At 53.3% G+C, this 25,950-nt stretch overlaps 1 protein-coding gene across 2 annotated transcripts in view; it reads right to left on the bottom strand.

The window, feature by feature from the left end:
- The window catches only part of AKT2 (AKT serine/threonine kinase 2), a 30,957-nt gene extending 5,362 nt beyond the window's left edge, over positions 1-25,595 (bottom strand). Inside the window, exons 1-6 of one of the 2 annotated variants that reach the window (XM_004390860.2) lie at positions 25,471-25,595; positions 17,646-17,774; positions 15,621-15,732; positions 2,981-3,134; positions 2,356-2,487; positions 615-680 (exon numbers count right to left, since the gene is read on the bottom strand). In XM_004390860.2, the coding sequence (XP_004390917.1) occupies positions 615-680; positions 2,356-2,487; positions 2,981-3,134; positions 15,621-15,732; positions 17,646-17,774; positions 25,471-25,516 (639 nt within the window). In that variant the 5' untranslated portion in view covers positions 25,517-25,595. The remainder of the gene's footprint in view (positions 1-614; positions 681-2,355; positions 2,488-2,980; positions 3,135-15,620; positions 15,733-17,645; positions 17,775-25,470) is intronic. The other variant, XM_023725629.1, reaches the window with a different exon arrangement.
- Positions 25,596-25,950: the final 355 nt, after the last annotated feature.

The raw sequence follows: 25,950 nt of genomic DNA, 5'->3' as shown, positions 1-25,950 counted from the left end.
AGGACAGACAACGTTGTCAGTCAAAAAACAGTAGTTCTGACTGGGCTCTGAGGAGTTCCTCTAGACAGCCCGCGGGTGACCCTCTACACACGACAACTCTACCGCAACCTGTCCTTACACTAAGGTCCCTGGTAAGACTTCATCTGAGTAAGTGCTGTGGCTTAACATGACATCTGCACAGCAACTGAGCTAAAGACACGACCCACGCCATCCTCAGCCTGGGCCATTTAACTGCTGGCTGCTGGTCTTGATGGAGCCAGGAGCCCAAAGGGGCCTCCACTAGGCCCAAGCCACAGCAGCACAGTGACAACACATCTGCTTCCAGGGCTACATCTGACAGCAGAAACAGTGTTCCTGCTGTGAGCCGCCGTGTGCGGCGCCCCTAACTCATAGCAGTCATGCTCTGTGGGGCCGTCTTCTACTGTAGGAGATCAGCCGGCTGAGGAGCTTATATGAAGTCACCATCTATGAAGAAACCACCACTCTGGTGACTTGGGGGGCCCACCCGGCCTACATCCCATCTGTGCTCTGCAGTGGCCGGGTCCAGCTCTCCCTGAGCTCTGTCCAAAGGGGCTGGCCTAGAGGCCCTGACTGAGGAGGGGCGTGCAACTCACAGTGAGGAACGGGTGCCTGGTGTTCTGGAGGACCCGGCTCTCGGTGACTGTGTGGGCAACTTCATCCTGCAGACAGAGAGTGCCAGATGCGAGGCTGGCAGGAAATACCGGGCCAGCCCGCCCCACCCTGAGGGAGGCAAGGAACCGTGTCTTGGTGAAAAGCAACTCCATTTCTAGCCAATAAATGCAGAAGGAACTACCATTCACAAGCCCTAATCAAACAATGGACCCAAACAAGGATCCCGAGCGGCTCCCAGACCCATGAGGTGAAAAGTCGATAGGAACTTTATGATGAAGGGTCAGGCTGCCCCCACCTGGACCCACAGATCAATTGTAACGTCAGTGCAGGGGTTCACCAGACATGAAGAGACCCCTGCAGTGACGCCACAGGATGTGGGTCACCAGCCACGGAGAGTCCTTGACGAAAGAACAAACTGGATCTACTCAAGGCTCTAGACTCTCAAGTCCCCACACCAGTGGCATCAGCATCACCTGGGAACTTGTGAAAAATGCACCTTCTCGAGCCCAGCCTGACCCACTGAGCCCACCACTCTGGGGGTGGGCCCACACGGACTCGCAGGCTCTGCAGTGATGCAGCCTCGAGTCTGACCTCTGCCTGCACTGTCTGCCCACCCAGAGAGCTGCCAAACTCCTGCACGCCTGCAACAACTCAGACCCCAAGCTCTCCACCCCTAGGGAGCAGCTGGTGATGTCTGCAGACATTTCTGATTGCCACAAATTGGGGCACGGGGTGGGGGGTGCTGGCTTTAGTCTGCAGAGGCCACAGATGCTGCTGAACGTCCTACAAGGCGCAGGACAGTCCCTGGCACAAAGAACGATCTGGCCCAAAATGTCGACAGTGCTGAAGCTGGGAAACCCTGCCATGGGCCCCGTGCGTCGGGAATTGCTGTTGCTTTTGTTGAGTACGGTAATAACCAGCAACCAGCCGCGGTCAGGGTGACCCCATGTGTTTCAGAGGGAAACTGTGCTCCAGAGTTTTCAGTGGCTGTCATCTTTCAGAAGTAGAACGCCAGGTCTTTCTTCCAAGGTGCCTCTGGGTGCACTCGAACCTCCAACTTTTCAGTTAGCAGCCGAGTGTGTTAACAGTTTATATCACCCAGGGACTCTGGGTCTGATTACAGTACCACGATTACACTCTTTAAAATCTTTATCTGTTAAAGATACACACCTAAGTATGTATGGATGAAATGATACAATGTCCAGAATATGCTATAAGATACTCCGGAACAATTGAAAAAAGAGAGAGGAAAGGGCAGAGCTAATGAACGAGGTTGGCGAAATGTTGGTGATTATGGAAACTGGATAATAATTACATAGGAGTTCAGTGTATTCATTTTTCCTTTTAAAATTTTGTATAGGTTTGGAATTTTCCACTATAAACACTTTAAATAAGATAAGAAACAGAATTCCATTCCCAGCCCAGCCCTCCTCCTAGGACACCCTGAGCCAAGCCCCATGCCCCTCAGCCTCCCACAGGCCCTTTCTCATCTCCCGGGACCTCCTCTCCAGCCCTTCAGCCCCCAGGCACCCGGAGGGTGGGATGGGGGGACTCAGCAGGAGGCCTGCTCCTCTCTGGGCCTCACACCCCACTTCCCTGACCGGGCCTGATAGGACTGAGTCCAAGGGGGGGATGGCTTGTGAGGGAGAGGTGATGGGGGGGTGGAAGGCACGGTGGGTGCTCGGCCTCCAGATGGTGACTCCCAGAGGCCAGGTGCGCCACCTTGGCGATGATGACCTCCTTCCGCAGGACCTTCATGGCGTAGTAGCGGCCGGTAGCCTTCTCCCGCACCAGGATGACTTTGCCAAACGTACCCTTGCCGAGGAGTTTGAGATAGTCGAAGTCACTCATGGTCTGCCCCGGGGGAGGAAGAGGGAGACGGGGAGTCGGCGCCTGGCCCATGCCCCAGAGGAGGGCATTTTCACAGAGAAGGAGGAAAAGCAAAGGACACTGTTGCCCAACAGCTCGGGCTAGAGGCAGGAAGAGAGGCTCTGGGCAGCAACTGAGTCCTGAAGCAGCCTTCAGGCCTCGGCGCTCCCAGCATGGTGCCCTGCAAGGGGGGCTTGGCACCGACATGGAGGGGCACGTCTTCACCCCCCGGAAGAGGCTGGGGCATATCCATGCGCACAAGCTGTACAGCAGCCGTGGCAGCAGCTCCAGCTGGGCTGCCCAGGCTCCCCCACCCCACGGACACAGAGCAGACCCCAGGGCAGCCACCTCCTGGAATCGCCCCTCCTGCTGGGCCACTGCACGCTCTGTATGGACGCCCATGACTGGCAGGGCCCGCACGGGGGGCGCTTGCAGATCGACAGCCCCCACCCCCTGGTCACCTGTACCCAGCACTTACCACCTTGGCCTGCGCCTTGCTGACAGCCACTTCCATCTCCTCGGCCGCAGAAGAGTCGCTGGGGGAGCCACACTTGTAGTCCATGGAGTCCTCGCCCGGGCCCCGCTGCTTGAGGCTGTTGGCGACCATCTGAATGGCCTGCATCCACTCCTCCCTGTGGGGACACGTGCATGCCAGGGGCCCTGAGTGCCGGGCCTGAGTCCGGCCCAGCCAGAGCCCCCACCCTCAAGCGGGTGAGCAAATGGCCCAACTGCCTTTGGGCGTTCTGAGCCAGGGCGAGCTGACGGGATGAGGGGACCTGGCTGTGGTGGGTGGGAGAGCGCAGGAGTGGAACAAGGATGGAGGCCATCGACATGCCAGCACTGGCCTGGCAGGGGCCCAGCAGGTGCGCTCCAAGCCGCCTCTCTTCACGGCCTCTTGACAATGAGTCGCCACCCGGATCGTAAATGAGGGAGCCAGTGCTCCTCGGAGTTCCTTGGAAACAAACCACAACCTCAGGTTCACAAGCCACAAATGTTTTGTGAAAGAAAACAGAGAGTAAAAGGAAGCATTCATTAGCCAAAGAAGCTGAAGAGTGATGGGACTCAGGCCTGGGGCCAAGGAGGGGGTCAGGGCAGCGTCCTGGCAGGACAGGATGTAGCAGGAGTCAGCTGACAGAGACCCAGGTCCTAGCAAAAGGGAGACTGGTTTGGAGAATAAATTAGTTCCGTATGTCACTCAGGGAAGATTTTTCTTTTGATACTTGCAAACTGTTCTGCCTGTAGAGAGGAGAAATGTAGCTAGGAAAAGGAGTGAAAACAGCCAGAGGCCAAAAAGAAAAACATATCCGGCTGAACGGTACTGAACTGCCAACATCACCCCGGTTCTGACCTAGCACACAGCGATTTTAGATGGTTCATCTCAATACCTCCTGAATCCCCTGTATATTCTGCTTTTGTCTATAAAACCACCACCATGGCCAGCGGGAAAAACAGAATGCTCACTAAGAACGAGACAATCCAAACAGGACAAGCAGGCACCCTCCCAAGTCACAGTGATGCAAATAAGCGCTGATGCCTTCATCCAGCTCTGATGGGAGCCAGATCAGGGCACCCAGGGGGCAGGTGGCATCCCTCCTGTTGTGCCCGAGGTCACGCAGGGAGCAGGGGGCTGGAGTTGGGACTCAGAGCCCGAGGCCGACTCCACATGGCCTTGTACTGCTCCGCGTCTCCGCCTCCTCCTCTCTCAGATGGGACTAACTGTATTCCACCAGGACTGCAGCGCACATTCTGACCGTGGTTAACACTGCTGGAATCTGGCTGCTTCTTACAACTGCTGTAAACCTGTGTGGGTTTAATTGGGCACTGGGTTTTGGGGTTTTTTCATATTATTTAAAAGAATGGTGACTTCCAGAGGACAGTGTCTCAGAGTCGATGGAACAGTACCTGACCCCTGGGGCTGCTGTGAGGCAGGAGCGCATAAGCTGCCTTGCAGCGGAGAGGAAGGACAGACAGGCAGGTCTCTGTGCTGAGCAGGAAAGAGCTGAGTGAGACCTCCTCAGTCAGGTGCAGAACTGTGTGGAGTATTATGCTACTAGAGCCGGGAAACGGAAGGATTTTTGTGTAGACCCACCTGCTCCGGAAGCAGGCGTGTCTCTGGCTGGGCGCTCAGTAAGCTGGAGCCCTGGCTGCCTCCAGGCAGGGAAAGCGGGAGTTGGGGCAAACAGAGTCTTAATCCCACCGCCCTCCCATAACCTGTGCTGCCACGGCGCTCGCTATTATTACCTACCCCCACCTCCCGCATTACAGATGAGGACTCCGAGGCACAGATTCGAACACAAAATCTGAGTAAGTCACAGCAGTTCCTCCAGGCCTGGCAGCTGGAATCACAAAGACCTTCCCCAGGGCCAAGTGTCAGGGGCAACTCTTGGCTGAACTCGGTGGTACGCTAAATTGAGTGGCAACTGAGAGCGAAGCTCAAGGGCACCCCCTTACCACAAAGAGGCTCTCGAAGTGGCCTGCCCCGCGTGAGATCACGCTTCATAAGACAATCACATTCACGCACGTGGACATAACCACGAGGTTTGGCACGCCGCCGTGCCTCCCGCCCCAGGCATGGGCCCTCCCAAGACCCGTGGAGTCTGCTGTCCCCACAGCACAGGAGCGCCCGCCCGGGAAGGAAAGCACTTCCGGTCACTGTTGGTGATGAGCCCCCAGCACCTGGGCCAGGCCCTCAGCAGGTGTGTGGGGAAGGAATCCAGGAGTCGGCACAAGTCGGCTCCAGCGGGGTCATGCTGCCCTCACGGCCTGAACCGTCGCCTCGGGCTGCTGTTGCTCAACCTGCTATAACCCATGCCCCCTTTGGAACGAGTCACGGCCTAAATCCCAACACCTACATCAACAGTCCTGTTTTTCCCAAAAAAGAGGGGACACATTCCGTGATAGGCTTTATCAAATTACATTTGTCCTCTTAGAAATTTAAAAATGCCAACTTTGCAGCTCAGAGAAATCACAGGTCTCCTAATATGAATATATTAGAAAGAAAAAGAAGTAATAAAACTATGTAGTACATAGAAATCTTGCGAGATTGTCGGGTGAAAAAATTTAAGATGCCTAGTGTGACACCATGTTTACAGGAAGAAAGGGCGGGAAGAGCGACACATGCAGTTCATCATCAGAGGCCTGAAGAGAACTACGGCTCGTCCACACTCGGAAACCCCTGAAGAGGCTCTGAGGGCTACTCGCAGAGGCTTATCTGAAGGCCACGGGCGCGGTGACCAGGAGCAGGGCTCCAGAGGCACAAGGGCTGGGGCTCAAACGCCATTCTGCCGCAGGGGCAGGCTCATTGCCCTTGCAGACCGGGGCCGCTGAGACGCCGGGGAGCAGCTGTGTGCAAAGCACCAAGCACAGGGTGTGGTACGAAGTGCTGAAGTCAAGGGAGGTGTTAGCCACACTGGGTGGGGGGCCGGAACCTCTCCCACCCACTCTGGCTCAAGCTGCCGAGTGACCGGGGGCCATGACCTGCTCACCAGGACACAGGAGGAGGTTGGTAGGGCCTAACTGGGGCTCTCCCGCCGCCTGACCAGCCCCCAATCCTGTTCCAACTGGACCGAGGTTGCAAGGTTGCAGCACTCAGCCTCCAGAGGAAAAGCAAGGCCTCTATCCAGGACACTCCTCAAGAGTTTGCGACATGTGACTGGGGCAGAGGGGAACTTCCACCAGGGGCTGAGGCTGGGGCTGAAGTGCCTGCACGCCCCCCAAAGAAGACCCACCCCCAGCGGAATCAACCTTCTTCACCTTGAGACATGACCAGAAGAAGAACAGCACTGAGGGGCCAACTCTACAGACATCACCTCATTTAATCCTCCTCAAGAACACTGATGTGGAAACTGAGGCACAGAGGTGGAGTCACCTGCAGAGGACAGTCAGGATGCGGTGGAGCTGAGACACACGCCTAGGCACACCCTGCTCTTTGGCGGCTCCCCTCACCCCCACCCCCCTTGCCCTGTGCCAGTGGGGCCTGAGGAGAAGCCGATGAAAGCTGCAGCCCCAGTTCCCGATTCCGGGTGGGGCACTCTCTCAGGAAGGGTCATGGACCAAGGAACACCACGCTCTGGGGCCCAGGAGCCAAGCGAAGAAAGGCCTCCCCTCAGAATTGCTGACCTGGACCACCTTTTAGGGAGGGTCTCACCTACAACAGTGACATCTACCACTTAGAGAGCAGTCCCTGGGTGGCGCAAATGGTTAAGTGCTGGATTGCTAACCGAACGGTTGGTGGTTCAAACCCACCTGGAGGTGCCTCAGCTCTGCTTCCGAAAGGTCAGTCCTGACAACCCTATGGAACAGGACCACTCCACACACATGGGGTCACCATGAGTCGGAATCGACTCGAGAGCATCTAACGACCACCGACACTTGCAGAGTGCTCACCCCGCGCCAGACTCTGTTTTCAGGGCTTTACGTGCAGTAAGTGCTGCGATCCCCCCGACAGCCCGCCGACGCGAGCACCGGTCTACAAACGAGGAGACTGAGGCATGGAGAGGCGGACGGCTGCCCAGTTACTCAGCCAACAAGCAGAGGCCCAGGGATATAAACCCAGGCATCCCCCCCACACCCCCAAACAATCTCCCATCGGGATGCTCTCAGGAACCTTCCCATCCCTCACTTGGGCTCCAGGGCAGGGGGAGGGCGTGGGGGGAGCCACACTTGCCCGAGCGCCACCAGGCAGGGCACTGTGCAGTGACGGCGCAGGCTCGGGAGCCAGGAGCCCGGGGCTGCAGCTCCGCTGCACACCAGCCGGGTGCCGTGGGCAGCCCAACCTGTCAGGCCGACTTGTCTCCCACATAAACCGGGGGTCACAACAGTGGCTGAGAGCACAGACACTGGGGGTGAACCCTAGCTCTGCCCCTTCCTGGTGGGCAATGCTGGGCCAGCCATCTCTCCCCTGGGCCTTGGCTGGCTCCCCCCTTAAGCCGGGACTACAGGATCAGGTAAGGGTGAAATAAGAAACTCAGCTAAGCAGGGCTTTGAACCAGTGTGTTTCAGTTCAAACCCCTGCTGAGAATTCGCATTTCCACCCCCAGATACACTGAATCAGAATCTACATTTTAACAAGATCCCCAGGTGATTCTCATGTATAATAAAACTCAAGAGCCAGTGCTCTACTAGTAAGGAACCCTGGCGGGGCGGTGGTTCAGTGTTCGGCTGCTAATCAAAAGGTCGGGGTGGTTTGAACTCACCAGCCATGGCAGAAAGATGTGGCAGTCTGCTTCTGTAACGATTACAGCCTTGGAAACCCTATAGGGTAGTTCTACTCTGTCCTATAGGGTCGCTATGAGTCAGAATTGACTCCATGGCAAAGGTTTTGGTTTGGGGTCTATCATCGGAGCCCTGGTGGCGCAGTGGTTAAGAGCTCGCCTGCTAACCAAAAGGTGGCAGTATGAACCCACCAGCTGTTCCTTGGAAACCCTATGGGGCAGTTCTACTCTGTCCTATAGGGTCACTATGAGCCGGAATCAACTCAACGGAATCGACTCAACGACAACTGGTTTACTGGGTCTCAGAACTGGTCCCTAACCAACAGCATTAGCATCTCATCGCCTGGGAACTTGCTAGAAATGCAAATTCTCAGTAGGGGTTCAAACCAGTTGGAAGTCCTGAAATAACGCACTTAGGAAAGGGTCTGGCGGAGAGTAAGCACCTCAAAGGGTTGCTGTAGGAATCCACCCACTCACCCACCCATCCACCCACCCACCCATCCACCCACCCATCATCCATCCATCCATCCATCCATCCATCCATCCATCCATCCACCCATCCATCCATCCACCCATCCACCCACCCACCCATCATCCATCCATCCATCCAACCATCCATCCATCCATCCATCCATCCATCCATCCATCCATGCAGCAAACATGTACTGAGGACTTTCTGTGTGCCAGCCCCGTTGTGGGTGCTGGAATGCAGGAGGGAACAAGCCCGACAGAGCCACTGTCTAATGGAGAGGACAAATGTGTAGAAGTACACAGACAGGGACCAGAGAGGCACCCCTCCTCGGAAGGTGGTCAAGGAAGGCCTCTCTGAGACGGGGCCAGGACATGAAGGATGTCGCTGGAATACGAGGCACCCCCATATTCCACAACTGTGGCATGCATCTGTGAAATAAATAAATGGTGGGAAGGAGCCAGTGTGCAGAGCGCTGGGAGGGGCTGGCCTGGTGAGGCCCCCGGGCAAGAGCGAGCATGCAGCCGGCAGAGATGAGGGCAGGAAGAAGGGCAGGGCCAGATCACACCAGGCTCTACGTGCCACTGCATTAAGATCCGGGCCTTAATCCTTGACATCACAGACGGGTTTTACGGGAGGAAGGCAGGATCTGATTTCAGTAGTGAGTTGGTGGCTGGTTGCTGTGTGGGGCATGGGTTGGGGTAGCGAGACAGGGCGCAGGAGAGCAGTGAGGTGCCGACAGAGTCCTCCAGGCACCAGGGTGGGGCAGCGGGGAAGGGAGCAAGGGCGCGACACGCACATGTCCCGATGGCCCCACAAACAGGCCCAGCCGAGTGCTTTTGCACGTCCGCCTCTGCTCCTCACGACAACGGGGCACTGAGACCCACTGAGGAAGCGGCAGCCTGACGCCAGGGCCCGGGCCACCCTGGGCGTGCCGCTGAGGACTGAAGGAACCCCAAAGGGAGGGAAGCGTGGTGAGCGGAGGTGTCCCACCGCCCTCAGTGCACAAGCCTGCCCCCTCACAGCAGCTTCGGGAACCACCAGCAGGTGGCCAGGCCTGAGGGCGGGTGGAGGACCCCTCTCCCTAACCACCTGCTGCTTCGGCCTGCAGCCGGAGGGAAAGCTGGGGTCCCTCCCTGCTCACAGACACCCTCCCAAGTTGCCTGATCCTGGCCCAGCCTCACCTGGTGGGGAAAATCCAGGCCCTTCAGATATTCTTCTTTTATTCTACTACTCTCTGTGCCTCAGTTTACCATCATTATCCCTGTTTTACAGATGAGGAACTGCCTTCTAAATATGTCTGAAGAATAAAATGAGTTCATATACACAAAGTACTTAGAGCAGGGCCTGGCTCAACAAAGAATTAGTTGTAATTACTCTTTTATTCATTCAACAAACATTTACTGAATACCTATTTATGTGCCAGGCACAAATATGTATTACATGTCACACCAGGAAGGTAGGTGCTATGAAGAAAAACAGAGCAGGGCCAGGGTGACAGAGTGCTGGGGGACAGGGCAGGACTCTCTGAGAAGGCAGTGTCCGAGCAGAGACTCAGGGAAGTTAAGGAGACAGCCGTAAGGATACTTGGGGGAAGAGGAACCCCAGGCAAAGGGAACAGCAAGTGCAAAGGCCCTGAGGTAGGAGTGTGCTTGGAGACCAGCGCAGCTGAAGTGAGGCAACTACTGGTAGGAAATGATGGGGGGGGGGGTCATGGGTGACTGTAGGGAATGGCACAGGCTGTAGAGTTTACTCTGAGTGGCACTACAAGCCACTTAAGAGTTTCGAGCAGCAAAATTACGTGATAAGATTTACATTAAAATCCAGAATATATAAAGAACTCCTACAACTTAACAAAAAGACAAACGACCCAAAATGGGGCAAGGGACTGGAATAGACACTTCACCAAAGAAAATACACAACGGCCAACAAGCACGTGAAAAGATGCTCAACACCATTACCATTAAACCAAAAAACCGCGGCTGCTGAGTTGATTCCGACTCATAGTGACCTTACAGGACAGAGCAGAACTGCCCCACAGGGTTTCCAAGAAGCGGCTGATGGATTCAAACTGCCAACCTTTTAGACGACAGCCTAGCTGTTAACCCCTCTGCCACCAGGGCTCCCCATTAGCCATTAGGAAGATGCAAATCAGAACCACAATGAGCTGCCACTTCACCCCCACAAGGATGGCTGAGATACAGCAAAACAAAATAAAAACAAAGAAACAAAACACCTGGAAAACAACAGACATTGGAGATGATGTGGAAAATCGGAACCTTCATCCATTGTGGGTGGCCATGTAAAAGGGCGCAGCCGCTGTGGAAAAGTCTTGCAGTTCCTCAAAGAGGTGAGCAGAACTACTATACAGCCCAGCGATCCCAACCCTAGGGACATGCTCCAAAGAAGTGAACGCAGGAACACCAACAGAAACCTGTGCATCAGTGTTCACTGCGGCGCTTTTCACAACAGCCGAAAGGTGGAAACGACCGGAACATCCATCAACAGACAAAAGGATAAACAGAACGGGGTACGCACGCACACTGGAACACTACTCAGCCACGAAGAGGGATGAAAGCCTGGTCAATGGCACAACATGGATGGATGCTGAAAACATTACACTGCGTGAAATAAGCCAGTCACAGAAGGGCAAATACTGTGTGATCCCGCTTCTATGAAATAGGTAAATATGGAACAGAGCCCAAAGCTTTCGGGGTTACCATGGTGGGAAGGATAGAGAAAGGGAGAGTCATCGCTTAGGAGACACTGCGTTTCTGTCGATGGCGAGGGAATAATCTGGAAAAGGAGAGTGGCGATGATTGCACAACATGAGGAGTGTGATCGACGTCAGCGCAGCATACACGTGAAAACTGCTGAACTGGCAACGGTCTGGCGTGTATCTTTACTGCACACACACGAAAAAGAATCAACTCAACGGCGACTAACAACAATCGCCACCAAAAACAAAATTTTTTCACACTGAAAAGCTCATAGCAGCAGGAGGCACTAGTATTCTGGCCAAGACCGGGGGCCAGCAAAGTTGTTCTCTAAGGGGCCAGAGGGCACAGCCTGTAGGCTCTGCGGGCTATGGGTCTCTGTTGTGGTGATTCCCCTCCGCTACGGCAGGGCGAGAGCAGCCACAGACAATTCACAGAGGAAGGGCCAGGGCTGTGGCCCAAGGAAGCTTTACAGACACGGGAGGCCGCAGTCTGCCAGCCCAGCTCTCCACACCTTCCCGTTTCCAGGAAACACAGGCACAGAGGAACAAAGAAAACGACACCAAAAGGCGGTGGTGTGACAGACACATCCCTAAGGTACAACACACTACAGGACAACTAGCCTGGTCTTGTCAAAAAATAAACAACGCTGTCGGGGGACAAAGAGACAAGGGGCTGGAATACAGTAACACAGGCCAAACAGACGACATGCCCCTCGAGTGAGTCCTGGCTGAAAAGCACCGCTCGAAAAACAACACTGTGAAGCCAGGCGGGGAGATTCAGGTACGGCATGGGCGTGGAGAGGACATTAGTGGAGACTCTGTCACCATCTCAGGGGTGATGACGTCGTCGTGACTGCAGGAGAAAGCCCTTATTCTTAGGAGATGCCTGCTCAAGTATTAAGGAGTAAAGCGTCACAACGTATGCCGAGAAGGTCAGAGATTCAGCGTGAAATGTAGCCAGGTAAGGCACACGGCAAATGCTGACCTGCTGAATCTAGGTGCAGGGTATGTGGATGTTCATTCCCTCGGCTGTTCTTTCAACATTTCTGAAACAACAAGCTGGTGGGGGTGGGGGATGCTCTCCACAGGGCAGAGGCGACAGGGGAGGGCAGGAGAGACGACTGGGAGCCCAGGGAGGAAGGCACTGACTGGAGTCACCATGCCCCCCTCCATGTTCACCCTCCCTGCCCCACTGCAGCCCCGGCTCAGGAGCAGCCAGAGAGCTCAGGGCGACGCAGGGTCGGGCAGTGAGGACAGTACTGGCCAGCCAGGAGCAGAGCGGCTCCCTCTTGCTGGGTACTGGTTTACGCCTTGGCTGGGGGCTAAGGGCAGGAATCTGGGGTTAGGTCTCTCAGGGGAGCCCCAGCAGGTCTTTCTCCTGGTAGCAGGTGGTAAAAAAAGGATAAAGGCAGGGCTCTCCAGCCCCAGTAGGAATGAAGGAATTTCCCCACACGGCAGAGCATCTCTCGCCTACTAGAACACCCGTCTGGCTCCCCACTGCTCCCTTCTCAGGCTGCAGACCGTGTGTCAGGAACTGTGAATCAAGCTTCCTGTTTATCACCCCCTGCATCTTACAACCACCCTGTGACAAACCCCAACCTATTCACCGCCTGCCAAGCCGTGCGGGGATCGCCATCTGGAGTCCAAGGCCTCGCTGGGATCCTCAGCTCCAAGCTCCCCCACGTCCCCTCCTCTGAGACCCCAAGCCCTTGAGTCTCTGGTGACAAAGACCCCTCTGTGGTCCCTGGGATGCACTCACTGTCTCATGCCTCCAGACCTTTGCATACGCTGGTCCTTTTCCTGGAGGCACGCTCTCCTTCCTGTCTGTGGGGCCAACACCTATCCCTTCTTCAAAACAGCCCCGCACCAGGTCCTACACACCCACCCCCACCAGCTGCTGTCAAGTCGACTGCGACTCACGGCAACCCCATGTGTGTCAGAGCAGAACTGGGCTCCAAACGGTTTTCAGTGGCTGATTTTTCAGAAGCAGATCACCAGGCCTTTCTTCTGCGGCACCTCTGGGGAGACTCAAACTGCCGACCTTCGGGTCAGCAGCCAGATGAGTGAACTGTCTACACCACCGGCGACTCCCCTACCCACCCACCGGGTGTCAGTCTGCGCTTAACGGTTGTCAGGTTTTGGACCCCGGTTTTCAACTGACACCTCAGGCTAGGCCGAGAGGGGAAGTGTTTCCCTCGGTGGGGCAAGTATATTTTTAACCGTGGGAAGGTATGAAACGAGAGTACAGCTGTAGTAACAAGTTTTGTAATATCATTTTGTATATGCTCTAAAATTTGCTGTCCAAGACGCAGCCACCAGTCACAATAAATAAATTAAATTAAAAGAAAGTCTGTTCCTCAGTTGCACTAGCCACATTCCAAATGCTCAATACCTACATACAGCTAGTGGCTACTGTATCGGACAGCACCGATATAGAACATTTCCACCAAACCAGAAAGTTCTATTGGATGGCATTGCTCTAGGGTTCTCCAGAGAGTCAGCCAAAGCCTCGCCCCATGGACTCGCTAGAGGAGTATTTCTCAAAGCGAGGTCCGAAAGGACAAAGTGAAGAGCATTTGTCACTTATCACAAAGGGTTAGACTCCCTAATATGTAAAGAGCTTTCAGAAATAAATAAGAAAAAAAGATCAATACCCAATAGAAATAGACAAATGATATAAAGATGTAGTTCACAGAAAAGGATGCTCAAATGGCCCTTGCATATATGAGATGATGCTCCAACACACTAATAAAGAGAGAAAGGCAAGTTAAAACTTTCCCATCCATCACACTGATAAAAATCCAAACGTCTGAAAATACACGGTAGAGGAGACACTCTCAGATATCGCTGGTGGAAGTATAAACTAACTCAACCCCTAAAACAAACCCACAACCCACTCCCGTTGAGTCAATTCTGACTCATAGTGACGCTATAGGACAGAGCAGAACTGCCCCATAGGATTTCCAAGGCTGTAATCTTTGCAGAAGCAGACTGTCACATCTTTCTCCCATGAAGCGGCTGGTGGGTTCTAACTGCTGACCTCTCGGTCAGCAGTCGAGCGCTTAACTACTGTGCCACCAGAGCTCCTTCCTAAAAGAAACATCTCTCAAAATTACAAACGCATATTCTCAACGACCTAGCAATCCCACTTCTAAGAATTCATCGTATGGACTTGCCTGCACACATGTAAAAGGAGATTAGAACAAGGCACTTAACTGTGACATTGCTTGTAATGAGCAAAAGGCTAGAAACAACCCTGACCCGTTGTCATCGAGCCGATTCCCACTCACAGCGACCCTACAGGACAGAGTAGAACTGCCCCACAGGGTTTCCAAGGCTGTGACTCCTTACAGAGGCAGACCTGTCACATCTTTCTCCTGGGAGCAGTTGGTGGGTTCGAATTACCGATAACCTTATAGTTAATAGCTGAGCGCTTCACCACCGTGCAACCAGGGCTCCTCAAAACTACTACACAACCTATTGATTCCACTCCTAGGAAGACACTCAAGAGACTTGAAAGCAGTGACGCAAACAGACACATGTACAACAGTACTCACTGCAGCATATTCACTACAGCCAAAAGGTGCAAACAACGGAGGAGCGCTAACCAAAACGCAGTACATGTACACACTGCAGTATTCCTCAGCCATAAAGAGAAATGAAGTCCTGATACACGCCACCACATGGAGGAACCTTGGAAACATCATGGCTGAAGTCAGTCAATCACAAAAAGACAAACATTGTGTGATTCCACTTATACAAAACACCTAGAACAGACAAACATATAAAGACCAAAGTTTATGAGTAGCTGAAGAGGGTGGGGACAGGGGGAGCTGTCTAGGAAGCGGAGATTTTCTGTTCACGGTGATGGAAAGCTTGGCCATGGACGCTGGTGACAGCTGCACAGCACAACTCATGTAACTGGTGTCACTGAACTGTACGTGTAAAAATAGGCTGAATTGGCAAACGTAACGTTATATATATACTTTTACAATGATTTAAAAAAAAAAACCTGCTGTTAAATGAATTGTTAAAAAGAAACACACACAACAGCAGCAGCTCTGAATATACTACCGCAGAAAGATTCGCCATGACAGACTGTTACGTGCAAAGAGCAAATCAGAGCAATGCGCACAGGGCGCTACCTTTCGTGTGAAGAGAAAAACGCAGGGGAGAGGGGGCAAAAGTCTGCATCTGTGTTAGCATGTCATGCACCCAGAGACTCTGCTGGAACACTAAGAACAGCGGCTAGCTCTGGGGGGAGGACCGGATGGGGGCAGAGGAGGCAGTGAAGCTCTCCACCATAAACCTCCTTACACCGTTTGACTTGTTAACCAGGTAAATATATATTTATTCCAATATTAATTTTTTCTTTTCTAAATTGAAGTGAGGTCTCTGGACCTGCCTCAAAATCAACAGACATGTGCATTACAAAGGCAGCTCCCCAAACCTCGGCAGCATACAGGTGGTCAGAACCCATCACCGGGCCCCCAAGCCTGTACTGCTGACCAGCTCCGCGTGGAGTGGGCTGTGCAGACTAAGCATCCCAGCCATTCTCAGCTCCAGCTGGGGAGACACCCCGACCAGACGGTGTGGACTGGAGACTCCTGTGCAGGGCCCAGGAGGATCTTCCTGGGAGAAACTGTCCACCCGCGCCCCTTCTCCTCCCACCGGGCCTCACTGCTCTGGAAGGACGGCCCCGGGGGACCGGGCTCACCGCTCATCTGGAGAGTCGACGTGGAAGGTCCTCTCGATGACTGTAGTCCACTGCAGGCAGCGTATGACAAAAGTGTTGGGCCGTGGCCTCTCCCTCTTCATCAGCTGGCATTCTGTGGACAGAGGGGAGAGAGGCACGCTGAGAGGCAGCCCCACCAGCCTGCAGCCCACAGTCCCCCAGTACCTCCTGTCCAGCCCTGTGCCAGATGGTGCTGGGGACACTTTGGTAACCCAGACAGCCCTGGCCCTCACGGGGCTCCAGGTCACCAGAGACTGGCTTTTCAGTGGTTAGGGCTATGAGGAGGGAAAGCCCAGAGGAGGCACCCAGCCCAGCCTCCTGGGGGAAGGAGAATATCTGAAGGAAACAGGGAACTTCATCAGCCAGATGAAGGGTGTTCTCAGAGGTGAGGTGGGCCTGACACACTCGGAATGGCTAATCATGCTGTGAGTGCATGGAGGGAGAAGTGAGAGAAGGCTGCAGAGGCGACGGGCTGGCCCAGGCTGGGCTTTGGAGGCCACAGTGCAGAGTCCCGACTGTCCTAAGGGCAGCAGGGAGCTCTGGGCAGCTTTGAAGGAGGAGAGGGACATGAATGGGTTCAAACAGATCTCTCTGGCTGCCGTGCAGATGCTGAGGCTGGAGGCCAGAAGCCCAGGGAGGAGGCTGGGGCAGGGACCCAGCAGCAGAGGATAGGGCTCGGCCAGCATGGGGCCATGGGGAGGGGAGGGAAGGACAGGTAGACAGGTGACAGGGGAGGTGTCTGGTCTGGGGGCTGGGGGACAGGTAGGGCTGACCCTGAGATGGAGACAGGGAGTAGGAAAAGGTTAGGGGAGGGGAGGAGAGATGAGAAGGCCAGTTTGGGACATGACGGGGCTGAGGGGCCCAGGGGACATCCCACTCAGGGAGAGATGTCCAGGAAGCTGCTTGGGACAGGTCAGGAGCTCAGGTGAGGAGCTGGGACTGGGAAGAGATGTCGGGGTAACCAATGCCAAAGAGACCATGGGGAGGACACCTTTATGCGGGACAGAGAGGTAGGTGATCGGGTGGCCTTCTAGGGAGAGCCAGACGGGGAGGATGGCCAAGAGGGGGAGGCTGGGAAGCAGCGGGACAGGGACCTGAGTGAGCGGGGGTGGTGGTCTGGGCTAAGGGAGTGGCATGGAGAGGTGAGTGGCCTTTGAAATGTGCCCAGGACTTGGTGACTGGTTAGGTAAGCAGGACAGGAATGTGGCAGAGGGCAGGGAGCTGGGAGGCAGGACCATGATTCTGGGTCAGATCCTGGCTCCGCCACTGAGTGACTGTGGCCAATGATTCCATCTCGCTGAGCCTCGCGACCTCCTGTGTCAAACGAGGATGAAGCACGAGCTTCTTCAGTGGCGCTGCTCTGAGACCAAGAGCTACAATCCGTATGAAGGCTTAGAACGTGCCCGGTGCACAGTAACTGCTCAGTAGGGAGAGGCTCTTGTTTACTAGGATTATTTTTTCCCTTCCCAGGACAGACGACAGGGGAGCCCAGACAGGGCCAGGTGCCGGGAAAAGCCCAGGTGGAGGGCTTGGGGCCTGCGATGCCTTCATCAGGAGAGGCCAGGCACCACAGACGGAACGGAGGACGCGAGGTCAGCCCTGAGGTCAGCTCGAGTGGGAAGCAGAAGCGTGAGAGCTGGGCTGAGGGGCAGCAGGAAAAGGGCTGTCAGCAGGCCCAGGAGCCAGGGGCACCCGCCACCAGCTAGAACCCCAGGGGCCTGGATGGCAGGAGCTGGAGCCACAGAGGAGACGATGCCCAGGGCGCAGTGTGGGAAAACCCTGGCTTCTCCCTTCTTCCCGCTCTCCATCTCCCCGTACAGAGCCCATCCAGGCCCAGCGACACCCAGGCCATGCAGGACAGGGCAGGGCAGGAAATGAATCTGAGGGCAGACAGGTCCAGGGCAAGCCCCCAGCTCTTCAAGAGCAGCCGAGTCCCGTGTGCCCCCTAAGACCTGCCAGGCCATCCTCTGAAGGCCTGACCTCTGGCCTCCGGGCCCTGAGACTCACCGGCGACAGAGAAGTTGTTTAAGGGGGGTAGGGTCTGGTCGGGGGCCTCAGGCCTCTCCTTATAGCCGATGAAGGAGCCGTCACTCTTCAGCAGGAAGTATCGGGGCCTCCAGGTCTTGATGTATTCACCTGCAACAAGGCAGGAGGGCACAGAGAGGTCAGGGCAACGTCAGGTTCACAAGGGGCTCACGGTGAGAGGAGGGTGGGCAGGAGAGCGCCTCTCCCAGAGAACCCACGAGGTGGCCCCTGCTGACACGGGCTGGGGTGCCAGGCTGGGCCCAGTGATCCAGAGGTCATGTCTGGCAGGAAGGCGCCTGGTGCAGGGCCCAGGGCGCCAGCAGCCTCGGCGTGTGGCCAGCAGCAAGCCTTCCTGGCCAGCACGTGGCCCAGTCCTGGAGGAGGCCTAGGCTTCCAAACACACATGCCCTGTGGCCCTGTAAGGCCAAACCCCAGGGAGGGGGTGTGGGGAGGACAGGAACCTCAAGAGATGGAGGGGAGGGGACGGGAGGGGACAGGAAGGCTCAGGCCAGAACTCAGGCATTCTCAGTTCCTAACTGCCAAATCGCAGTTCCAAGACTCACAGCAGGGCTGGTATACAGTGATGCAGCTGGGTGGGGATCAACTGTCAACACATCTCTGTACCAGGCCCTCTGGGTGCCCCCTCAGCCCTGTCTGGGACCAGCAGGCCTCCAAGATTTGTTCTGTTTGTTCTGACCGGATGGTAGCTGTGTCACTCTTACGGTACATGTGTGTTCACACACACACACACACACGCACGCACGCACACTACAAGGACCCATTCCTCAGAGGGCTGTTAAGAATTACAATAAAATGTGAAACTACTGGTCTCTACTTGTATGGAGCAAAAGAGAATGAAGGAAATCAAAGGCTCAGAGAAGAAACTAGTCCACAGGACTAACAGCCCGCATGAACCACAGCCTCTTCTAACCTGAGAGCACCAGAACTAGATGGTGCCCAGCAGCCACTGGCCCAGCGTTCTGACCAGGGAAACCATAGAAGGTCCAGATAGAATGGGAGAAAAATGTAGAACAAAACTCAAATTCCTAAAAAAGGCCAGACCTAGTGAACTGATAGAGACTAGAAGAAACCCCGAGACGCTCACCCTAAGATACCCTTTGAACTGGGAATTGAAGCTATTTCTGCAGGTCACCTTTCAGTCAAATAATAGATTAGCTTATGAAATAAACAGTACACTCGTGAGTAATGTGCTACCATAAACAACGAACTCTATGAGACCAAACGGTCACCACTTACCCAAAAGCAAAGATGAGAAAGCAAGGAGGGGCAGGGAAGCTAGATAAGTAGAAACAGAACCAACAGAAAGGAAATGATGAGAATGCTGACATATTGTAAAAACTGTGACCAACAGCACAGAACAATTGGTGTAAAAACGGTTACAGGGGAACATAGTTTGCTGCATAAACTTTCACCTAAAACACAGTTATTATTTTTTTTTAAAAAATGAGATGGTGAAATACACGTCCACACAAAAACTTCCCCAGAAATGTCCACGGCATTGTGGCTATTACTCACAATAATCAAAAGGTGGAAAGTACCCAAATATTCATCAACTGATGAATGAATAAATAAAATGTGGTATCCACCCACACAATGGAATATTACTCAGCAATAAAAAGAAATGAAGTACTGATACAGGATACAACATGGATGAACCTTAATTTATAAGTAAAAGAAGTCAGTCACAAAAGACCATATATTGTGTGATTCCATTTATGTGAAATGTCCAGAAGAGGCAGATCCACAGAGACAGAAAGCAGATTAGTGGTTGCCTAGTGCTGGGGAAACTGGGGAAACTGGGGGTGACAGCTAAGGGGTACAGGGTTTCTTTTTGGGACAATGAAATGGTCACAACTCTGTGATAATAAAAACCACTGAATGGTATATTTTAAATAGGTGAAAGATATGATATGTGAATTATATCTCAGTAATTGTTGTTGTCAGGTGCTGTTGAGTCGGTTCCAACTCACAGCAACCCTGTGTACAACAGAACGAAACACTGCCCTGTCCTGCGCCATCCTCACAATCATTGCTATGTTTGAGACCAACTGCAGCCACTGTGTCAATCTATCTCCTTGAGGGCCTTCCTCTTTTTCGCTGACCCTCTAGTTTACTAAGTGTAATGTTCTTCTCCAGAGACTGGTCTCTCCTGATAACATGTCTAAAGTTATGTGAGACGAAGCCTCACCATCCTCGCTTCTAAGGAGCACTCTGGCTGTACTTCTTCTAAGATGGATTTGTTCGTTCTTCTGACAGTCCATGGTATGTTCAATATTCTTCGCCTACACCACAATTCAAAGGCATCAATTCTTCTTCAGTCTTCCGTATTCATTGTCCAGCTTTCACGGGCATATGAGGCAATTGAAAATACCATGTCTTGGGCCAGGCGCACATTAGTCCTCAAAGTGACACCTTTGCTTTTTAACACCTTAAAGAGGTCTTTGGCAGAAGACTTTCCCAATGCGATACGTCCTTTGATTTCTTGACTATTGCTTCCATCGGTGCTGACTATGGATTCAAGTAAAATGAAATCCTTGACAACTTCAATATTTTCTCCATTTATCATGATGTTGCTTACTGGTCCAGTTGTGGGGATTCTGGTGTTTTTTTTTTTATGTTGAGGTGTAATCCATACTGAAGGCTGTGGTCTTTGATCTTCATCAGTAAGCGCTTCGAGTCCTCTTTGCTTTCAGCAAAAAGGCTGTGTCATCTGCTAATTGCAGGTTGTTGCGGAGTCTTCCTCCAATCCTGATGCCGTGTTTTTCATATACTCCAGCTTCTCGGATTATTTGTTCAGCACACAGATTGTAACAAGTACGGTGAAAGGATACAACCTTGACACACACCTTTCCTGACAGTAAACAACGCAGTATCCCCTCCTTCTGTTTGAACAACTGCCTCTTGGTCTATGTACAGGTTTCTCACGAGCACAATCAAGTGTTCTGGAATTTTCATTCTTCCAGTGTTATCTATAATTTGTTATGATACACACACAGTGAAATGCCTTTGCATAATCAATAAAACACAGGTAAACATCTCTCTGGTGCTTTCTGCTTTCAGCCAAGATCCATCTGACATCAACAATGATATCCCTCATTCCACATCCTCTTCTGACTCCGGCTTGAATTTCCGGCAGTTCCCTGTCGATGTACTGCTGCAACTGCTTTTGAATTATTTTCAGCCAAGTATTACTTGCACGTGATATTAAGGATACCATCTGATAATTTCTGCATTCTGTTGGATCACCTTTCTTTGGAATAGGCATAAATATGGATCTCCTCCAGACAGTTGGCCAGGGAGCTGTCTTCCAAATTTCCTGGCATAGAGGAGTGAGTGTTTCCAGCATTGCATCCATTTGTCGAAACATCTCAACTGGTATTCCATCAATTCCTGGAGCCTAGTTTTTCACCAATGCCTTCAGTGCAGCTTGGACTTCTTCCTTCAATACAATCGATTGATTCTTCATCATATGCTACCTCCTGAAATGGGTGAACGTCAACCGATTCTTTTTGGTACAGTGACTGTATTCCTTCCATCTTCTTTTGATGTTTCCTGCGTCATTCAATATTTTGCCCATAGAATCCTTCAGTGTTGCAACTTGAGGCTTGAACTTTTTCTTCAGTTCTTTCAGCTTGAGAAATGCCAAGTGTGTTCTTCCCTTTTGATTTTCTAACTCCAGGTCTTTGCACATTTCGTTATAATACTTTACTCTGTCTTCTCAAGCCGCCCTTTGAAATCTTCTGTTCAGATCTTTCGCTTTATCATTTCTTCCATTTGCTTAGCTACTCTACATTCAAAAGCAAGTTTCAGAGTCTCTTCTGACATCCATTTTGGTCTTTTCTTTCGTTCCTGTCTTTATAATAACCTTTCTTTCTTCATGTATGATGTTCTTAATGTCTTCCCACAACTTATCTGGTCTTTGGTCATTAGTGTTTAACGCGTCAAATGTATTCTTGAGATGGTCTCTAAATGCAGGTGGGATATACTCAAGGTCATACTTTGGCTCTAGTGGACTTATTTTAATTTTCTTCAGCTTCAACTTGAACTTGCATAGGAGCAACTGATGGTCTGTTCTGCAGTCGGCCCCTGGCCTTGCTCCGATTGATGATAATGAGCTTCTTCATTGTCTCTTTCCACAGACGTAGTCAATTTAATTCCTGCGTATCTCAATAAAACAGTCAAAAAAAAAATGAGATGGCAAAACAGAACCAGAATGGAAATAATGAGAATGTTTATGAATTGTGAAGAATGTAACCAATGCCACTGAATAATTTGTGTAGAAATTGCTGAATGGTAACCTAAACTGCTGTGTAAAACTTCAATGAAAATACAATATTATTAAAAAAAAAAAAAAAGAGAGAGAGAGAGATGGCAACCACGAGGCAGCCAGCACAGGGCCCAGCACACCACAAGTGCCCAATAAATGTTCTCTATCACTGGTCTACTGTGCAAGCAAAGAGTGTGCCTGGCCCTGGACTCACATGGCACCCAGGGAGGCAGGAACGCAGCGTGGGCTCTGAGCTGTATTTGCTGTGTGACCTCCAGGAAGTCACTTCCCTTCTCTGAGCCCTTGTTTCCTCTTTTGGGGAGATCTATTAATTGATATTAATTGATGATGATGATGATGATGATGATAATACAGTGTACCAGGCATTATCCTAAGTGTCTTACATACTTTAACTTATTAGATTCTTTCAAATGTAGATACTGAAGATTGCATTCATATAAAGTTCAAAAAGTAGCAAATCACCCACGCTGTTACAAGTTAGGAGACTGGTTATTACTCGGAAGGGCATGAGAGGCTTCTGGGGGCTGTCTTATTCCATGTCTTGATCTGGTGCTGGCTTAATGGGGGTGAACTTATGATACAGGCCCTTGTCTGCGTGTGTTTTATCAACAAGCTAAGAACAAAAAGAAATCCAGAAGGAGAGAAAAACCTCCTCCGGACAATCTTAAGAGACAGATACCATCATTACACCCATTTTACAGATGAAGAAACTGAGGCACAGAGCAGTTCCATTACTTGTCCAAGGCTCACAGCTGTGAACGGCGAGAGCCAGGACTGGGACCCAGGTCTGCTCTGTCCCAGTCCGGAGCCACACTCTTGACCACTGAGCTGTCTGCCTCTAAACCGGCAGATGGGGCCGGGCGAGGACGAGGCACAGGACATGGGTTCCACTACAGGTCGTGTAGGAAATGGCCCAGCACATGGCATGGGTGACCCCAGTTAGTCCTGCTCTGGCTACGCCTGTTCCTTGAGCAGAAGCAGCGTGTGGGCAGGGCCTCAAGAGCACCGGTTCAGGAGTCAGAGAGCCTGAGTCTAAGCCTTAGCTCTGCTACCAGCTAGTCGAAACCCTGGGCGGATGTGCCTCCTCCCTGCTGAGCCTCAGCTTTCCAGGGGTAAGACGGTACCCGCCTTGCAGGGCATCTGAGAATTCAGTGAAGTCGGGCTGGCCTAGAAGACAGCCCAGTGACCAGGAGAGAGCGGGCACTCGGAAACGGGAGCTGCTATTATTATAACCACGGCGGGGGGGGGCCACACAGGTGCCCAAACAGCCGCAGTTAGCAGGGCCCGCCTCTCCCAGTGGCTCTCAGAGTACCCAGGAAAGCCCACGCGCAATTGTGTATGCTTTAAAACAAAGGCATTGTGTCCAAGCTAGGCCACCCCAGCAGGCAGGGGAGGCTGTGGCTCGCTCATCTCGCCCTTTGTAACATGAACGGAGACACTGAAGCCCTGAGAGGGGCCGAGACCCATTTCACACCATCACATAAGCCTAACTAGAGACAGCGCTACCCCACAGCGCTCTGGCCAGCTCCAGGCGCCCCAGCCTAGTGAGCTAAGTGCCTCGGGAAACTCAGGCTGCAGGACTAGAGCCTGAGAACCTCGCACGCCCTACCACCACCCACCCACACAATCCTATTCACTCATACCATGAACATTTATTGAGCGCCAACTGTGTGCCAGGCACTTTTCTAGGCACTGGGGCTACAATGCTGACCAAACCAGCAAAACCCCCACCCTCACGAAGCCGACACTGGAATAGGCCTGCGTCGTTAACCCATTTTACAGATGTGAAACCAAATACCAGGCTCTGAGAGGTGACGTAGCTTGCTCAGGGTCACGCCAGGAGGAAGTGGAAGAGCCAGGGTTGGAACCTTGACCTCTGTCGAGGTTCAGAGAGCTCCATCGACAGCCCCAAATTCAGGGCTCAGTCTAGGGGCCTAAGGCCAGCCTGAGCCTGGAATACCACACCTGCCTGGCAAGGGCAAAGGGAACAGGGCCCCTCTGCTGTCTGACGGGGAGACCTGGTCCCAGAGAGTCACGGTCACTGCTCGGGGTCTGCAGGTGGGACAGGGCAGGAGGGTGGGCACTTCCCAGATTCCTGCAGGGCCAGCCACCTCCGCCTCCTCCTGCCCCCCACCCAGGACTCCCTGGCTGTGACCTTGCCCACACACTCTCTCCACTTAGCCATGCCATGTGCCTCACTCAGATTGTTCTCAGTGAAGCCCTCCCTGACACCCTACTTCTTAGAGTGACCCCTGCCTCGGAGCCCTCCTTCTCCCGCTGCCTGACTGATCTCCATAGCACCTCATCAGCACCCCCTCCACGCGAGTGCTCTCTCCTCCCCCCACCAGAACACAAGAGCAACACAAGGACAGGGTGCTTGCCTGTCTGGTTCACTGCTGTATCCCTGGGGCCTAGAACAGTGCCTGGAACACAGGAGGCACTCAATAAGTGTTTGCCGAATGAATGGACGGGCACACAGAGCAGCTACCGCTGGGCCTGGCACCCTTCCTCCCCGGGGGGAAGGCCCACGAAAGCCCAGGACAAAGCCAACTGTCCGACCAGGCTCCTGCTATGCGCCTGGTGGTGTCACATGGCAGCTCAGAGGTTCTGAGGACAGACAGCCCTGAGGGTTGGAATCTCTTCCCCGTAAATGACTTCATTTCTCCCGGCCTCAGTTTCTTCATCTGTACAATCAGAACGTGCCACGCCCTGGCTGACAACATTCCAGGGCTTTCCACTACACAGAGTCACAGCCAAGGTCCTTTCGGGGCCTGCAGGGCCCAACCCAGTGTGATCCTTCTCTCCTCCCTCGTTCAGCCACACTGGCCAACTCGCTGTTCCTAGAATACACCAGGCACACTCCTGCCTCGGGGCCTTTGTCCTTGCCGTCCCCTCTCCCTGGGACAGCCCTGCCTAGCCATCTGGCTGGCTCATTCCCTCACCTACTCCAGGCCTCTCTTCAATGTCACCTCCCCTGACCCCCATCTCTCTCCAGCCCTTTCCTCTTCACATAGTACGTTTTTCTCCACGGCACTTACCACCATCTGACGTTATACATCTACTTATTTATCTATTTTTCGTTTATGCCCCTCCACCCTCACGGAATGTAAACTCCACGAGGGCACCCCTGTATTCTCGAGGCTCAGAGGGCCAGCAAACCACATACGCTTGCTGTGTAGTTTCCGTTACGTGACTTTCCTCTCACTTCTTTGTCTATAAAATGGGGCTATGAGTGAGATCACTAACGTAGAAGCAGAGCCTGGGGCCTGGCCTGTGGGTTCACACACGGTGTCCAGGTGCTTGCCCAGGCAGAACCATAGCTCCTCTGAAGGCTTCCATGAAATGGGCTTGCAGGTAGCTACTGGCCTGGGGGCAGGCAGGTGGGGCTGTGGAATGCTGGTGAAGGCCCTGCACCTCTGCTTCTCAGGGCACCAGCTGCCAGGAGGAGAGTGGGGTGCAGGGAGACAAGTGAGCCAGTGGGCAAAAGCGGCCCCTTACCACGCTTCTGGAGCCAGCCTTCTTTGATGACAGACACCTCGTTCATGGTGGCAGCGTGACACCTAGCTCAGGGCAGCTCGGGGCAGCAGGACATGCAGGAGGCGTTGTGCACAGAGCAGAGTCTGCAAGACAAGAGGAGGGCCTGTCAGAGTGGGCAGGGTTCCGCCCCAGCCCCTTCCCTCAGGACACCCTCACTCTAGCTGCTTTTTTGTGCTCTGCAAAGGGTGGAGCCATGAGGGTGGGGGAGAGCCCTGCCCTCGGGGGCCCAGTCTGACGGGATGTGTCCCTGTCTGAGGGGGAGGAGGACCGATGTGATCCTGCTCTCAGGGCCCCAGTCTGGGGGAAGCAGAGCTCCCTGGGGTATGTGCAGGCCAGCCCCTATGCTCAGGACACCCATGCTGAGGGGAGGCGGCCCCTCCACCCACCCCTACATCTGACTGGGCGGGATCAAGGTGGCTTTGGCTCCATCCCCTGCGTCAC

This window comes from Trichechus manatus, unplaced genomic scaffold, assembly GCF_000243295.1.
Source record: "Trichechus manatus latirostris isolate Lorelei unplaced genomic scaffold, TriManLat1.0 scaffold00338, whole genome shotgun sequence".
NCBI classification, from domain to species: domain Eukaryota; kingdom Metazoa; phylum Chordata; class Mammalia; order Sirenia; family Trichechidae; genus Trichechus; species Trichechus manatus.
This window is presented reverse-complemented; position numbering and strand designations above follow the sequence as displayed.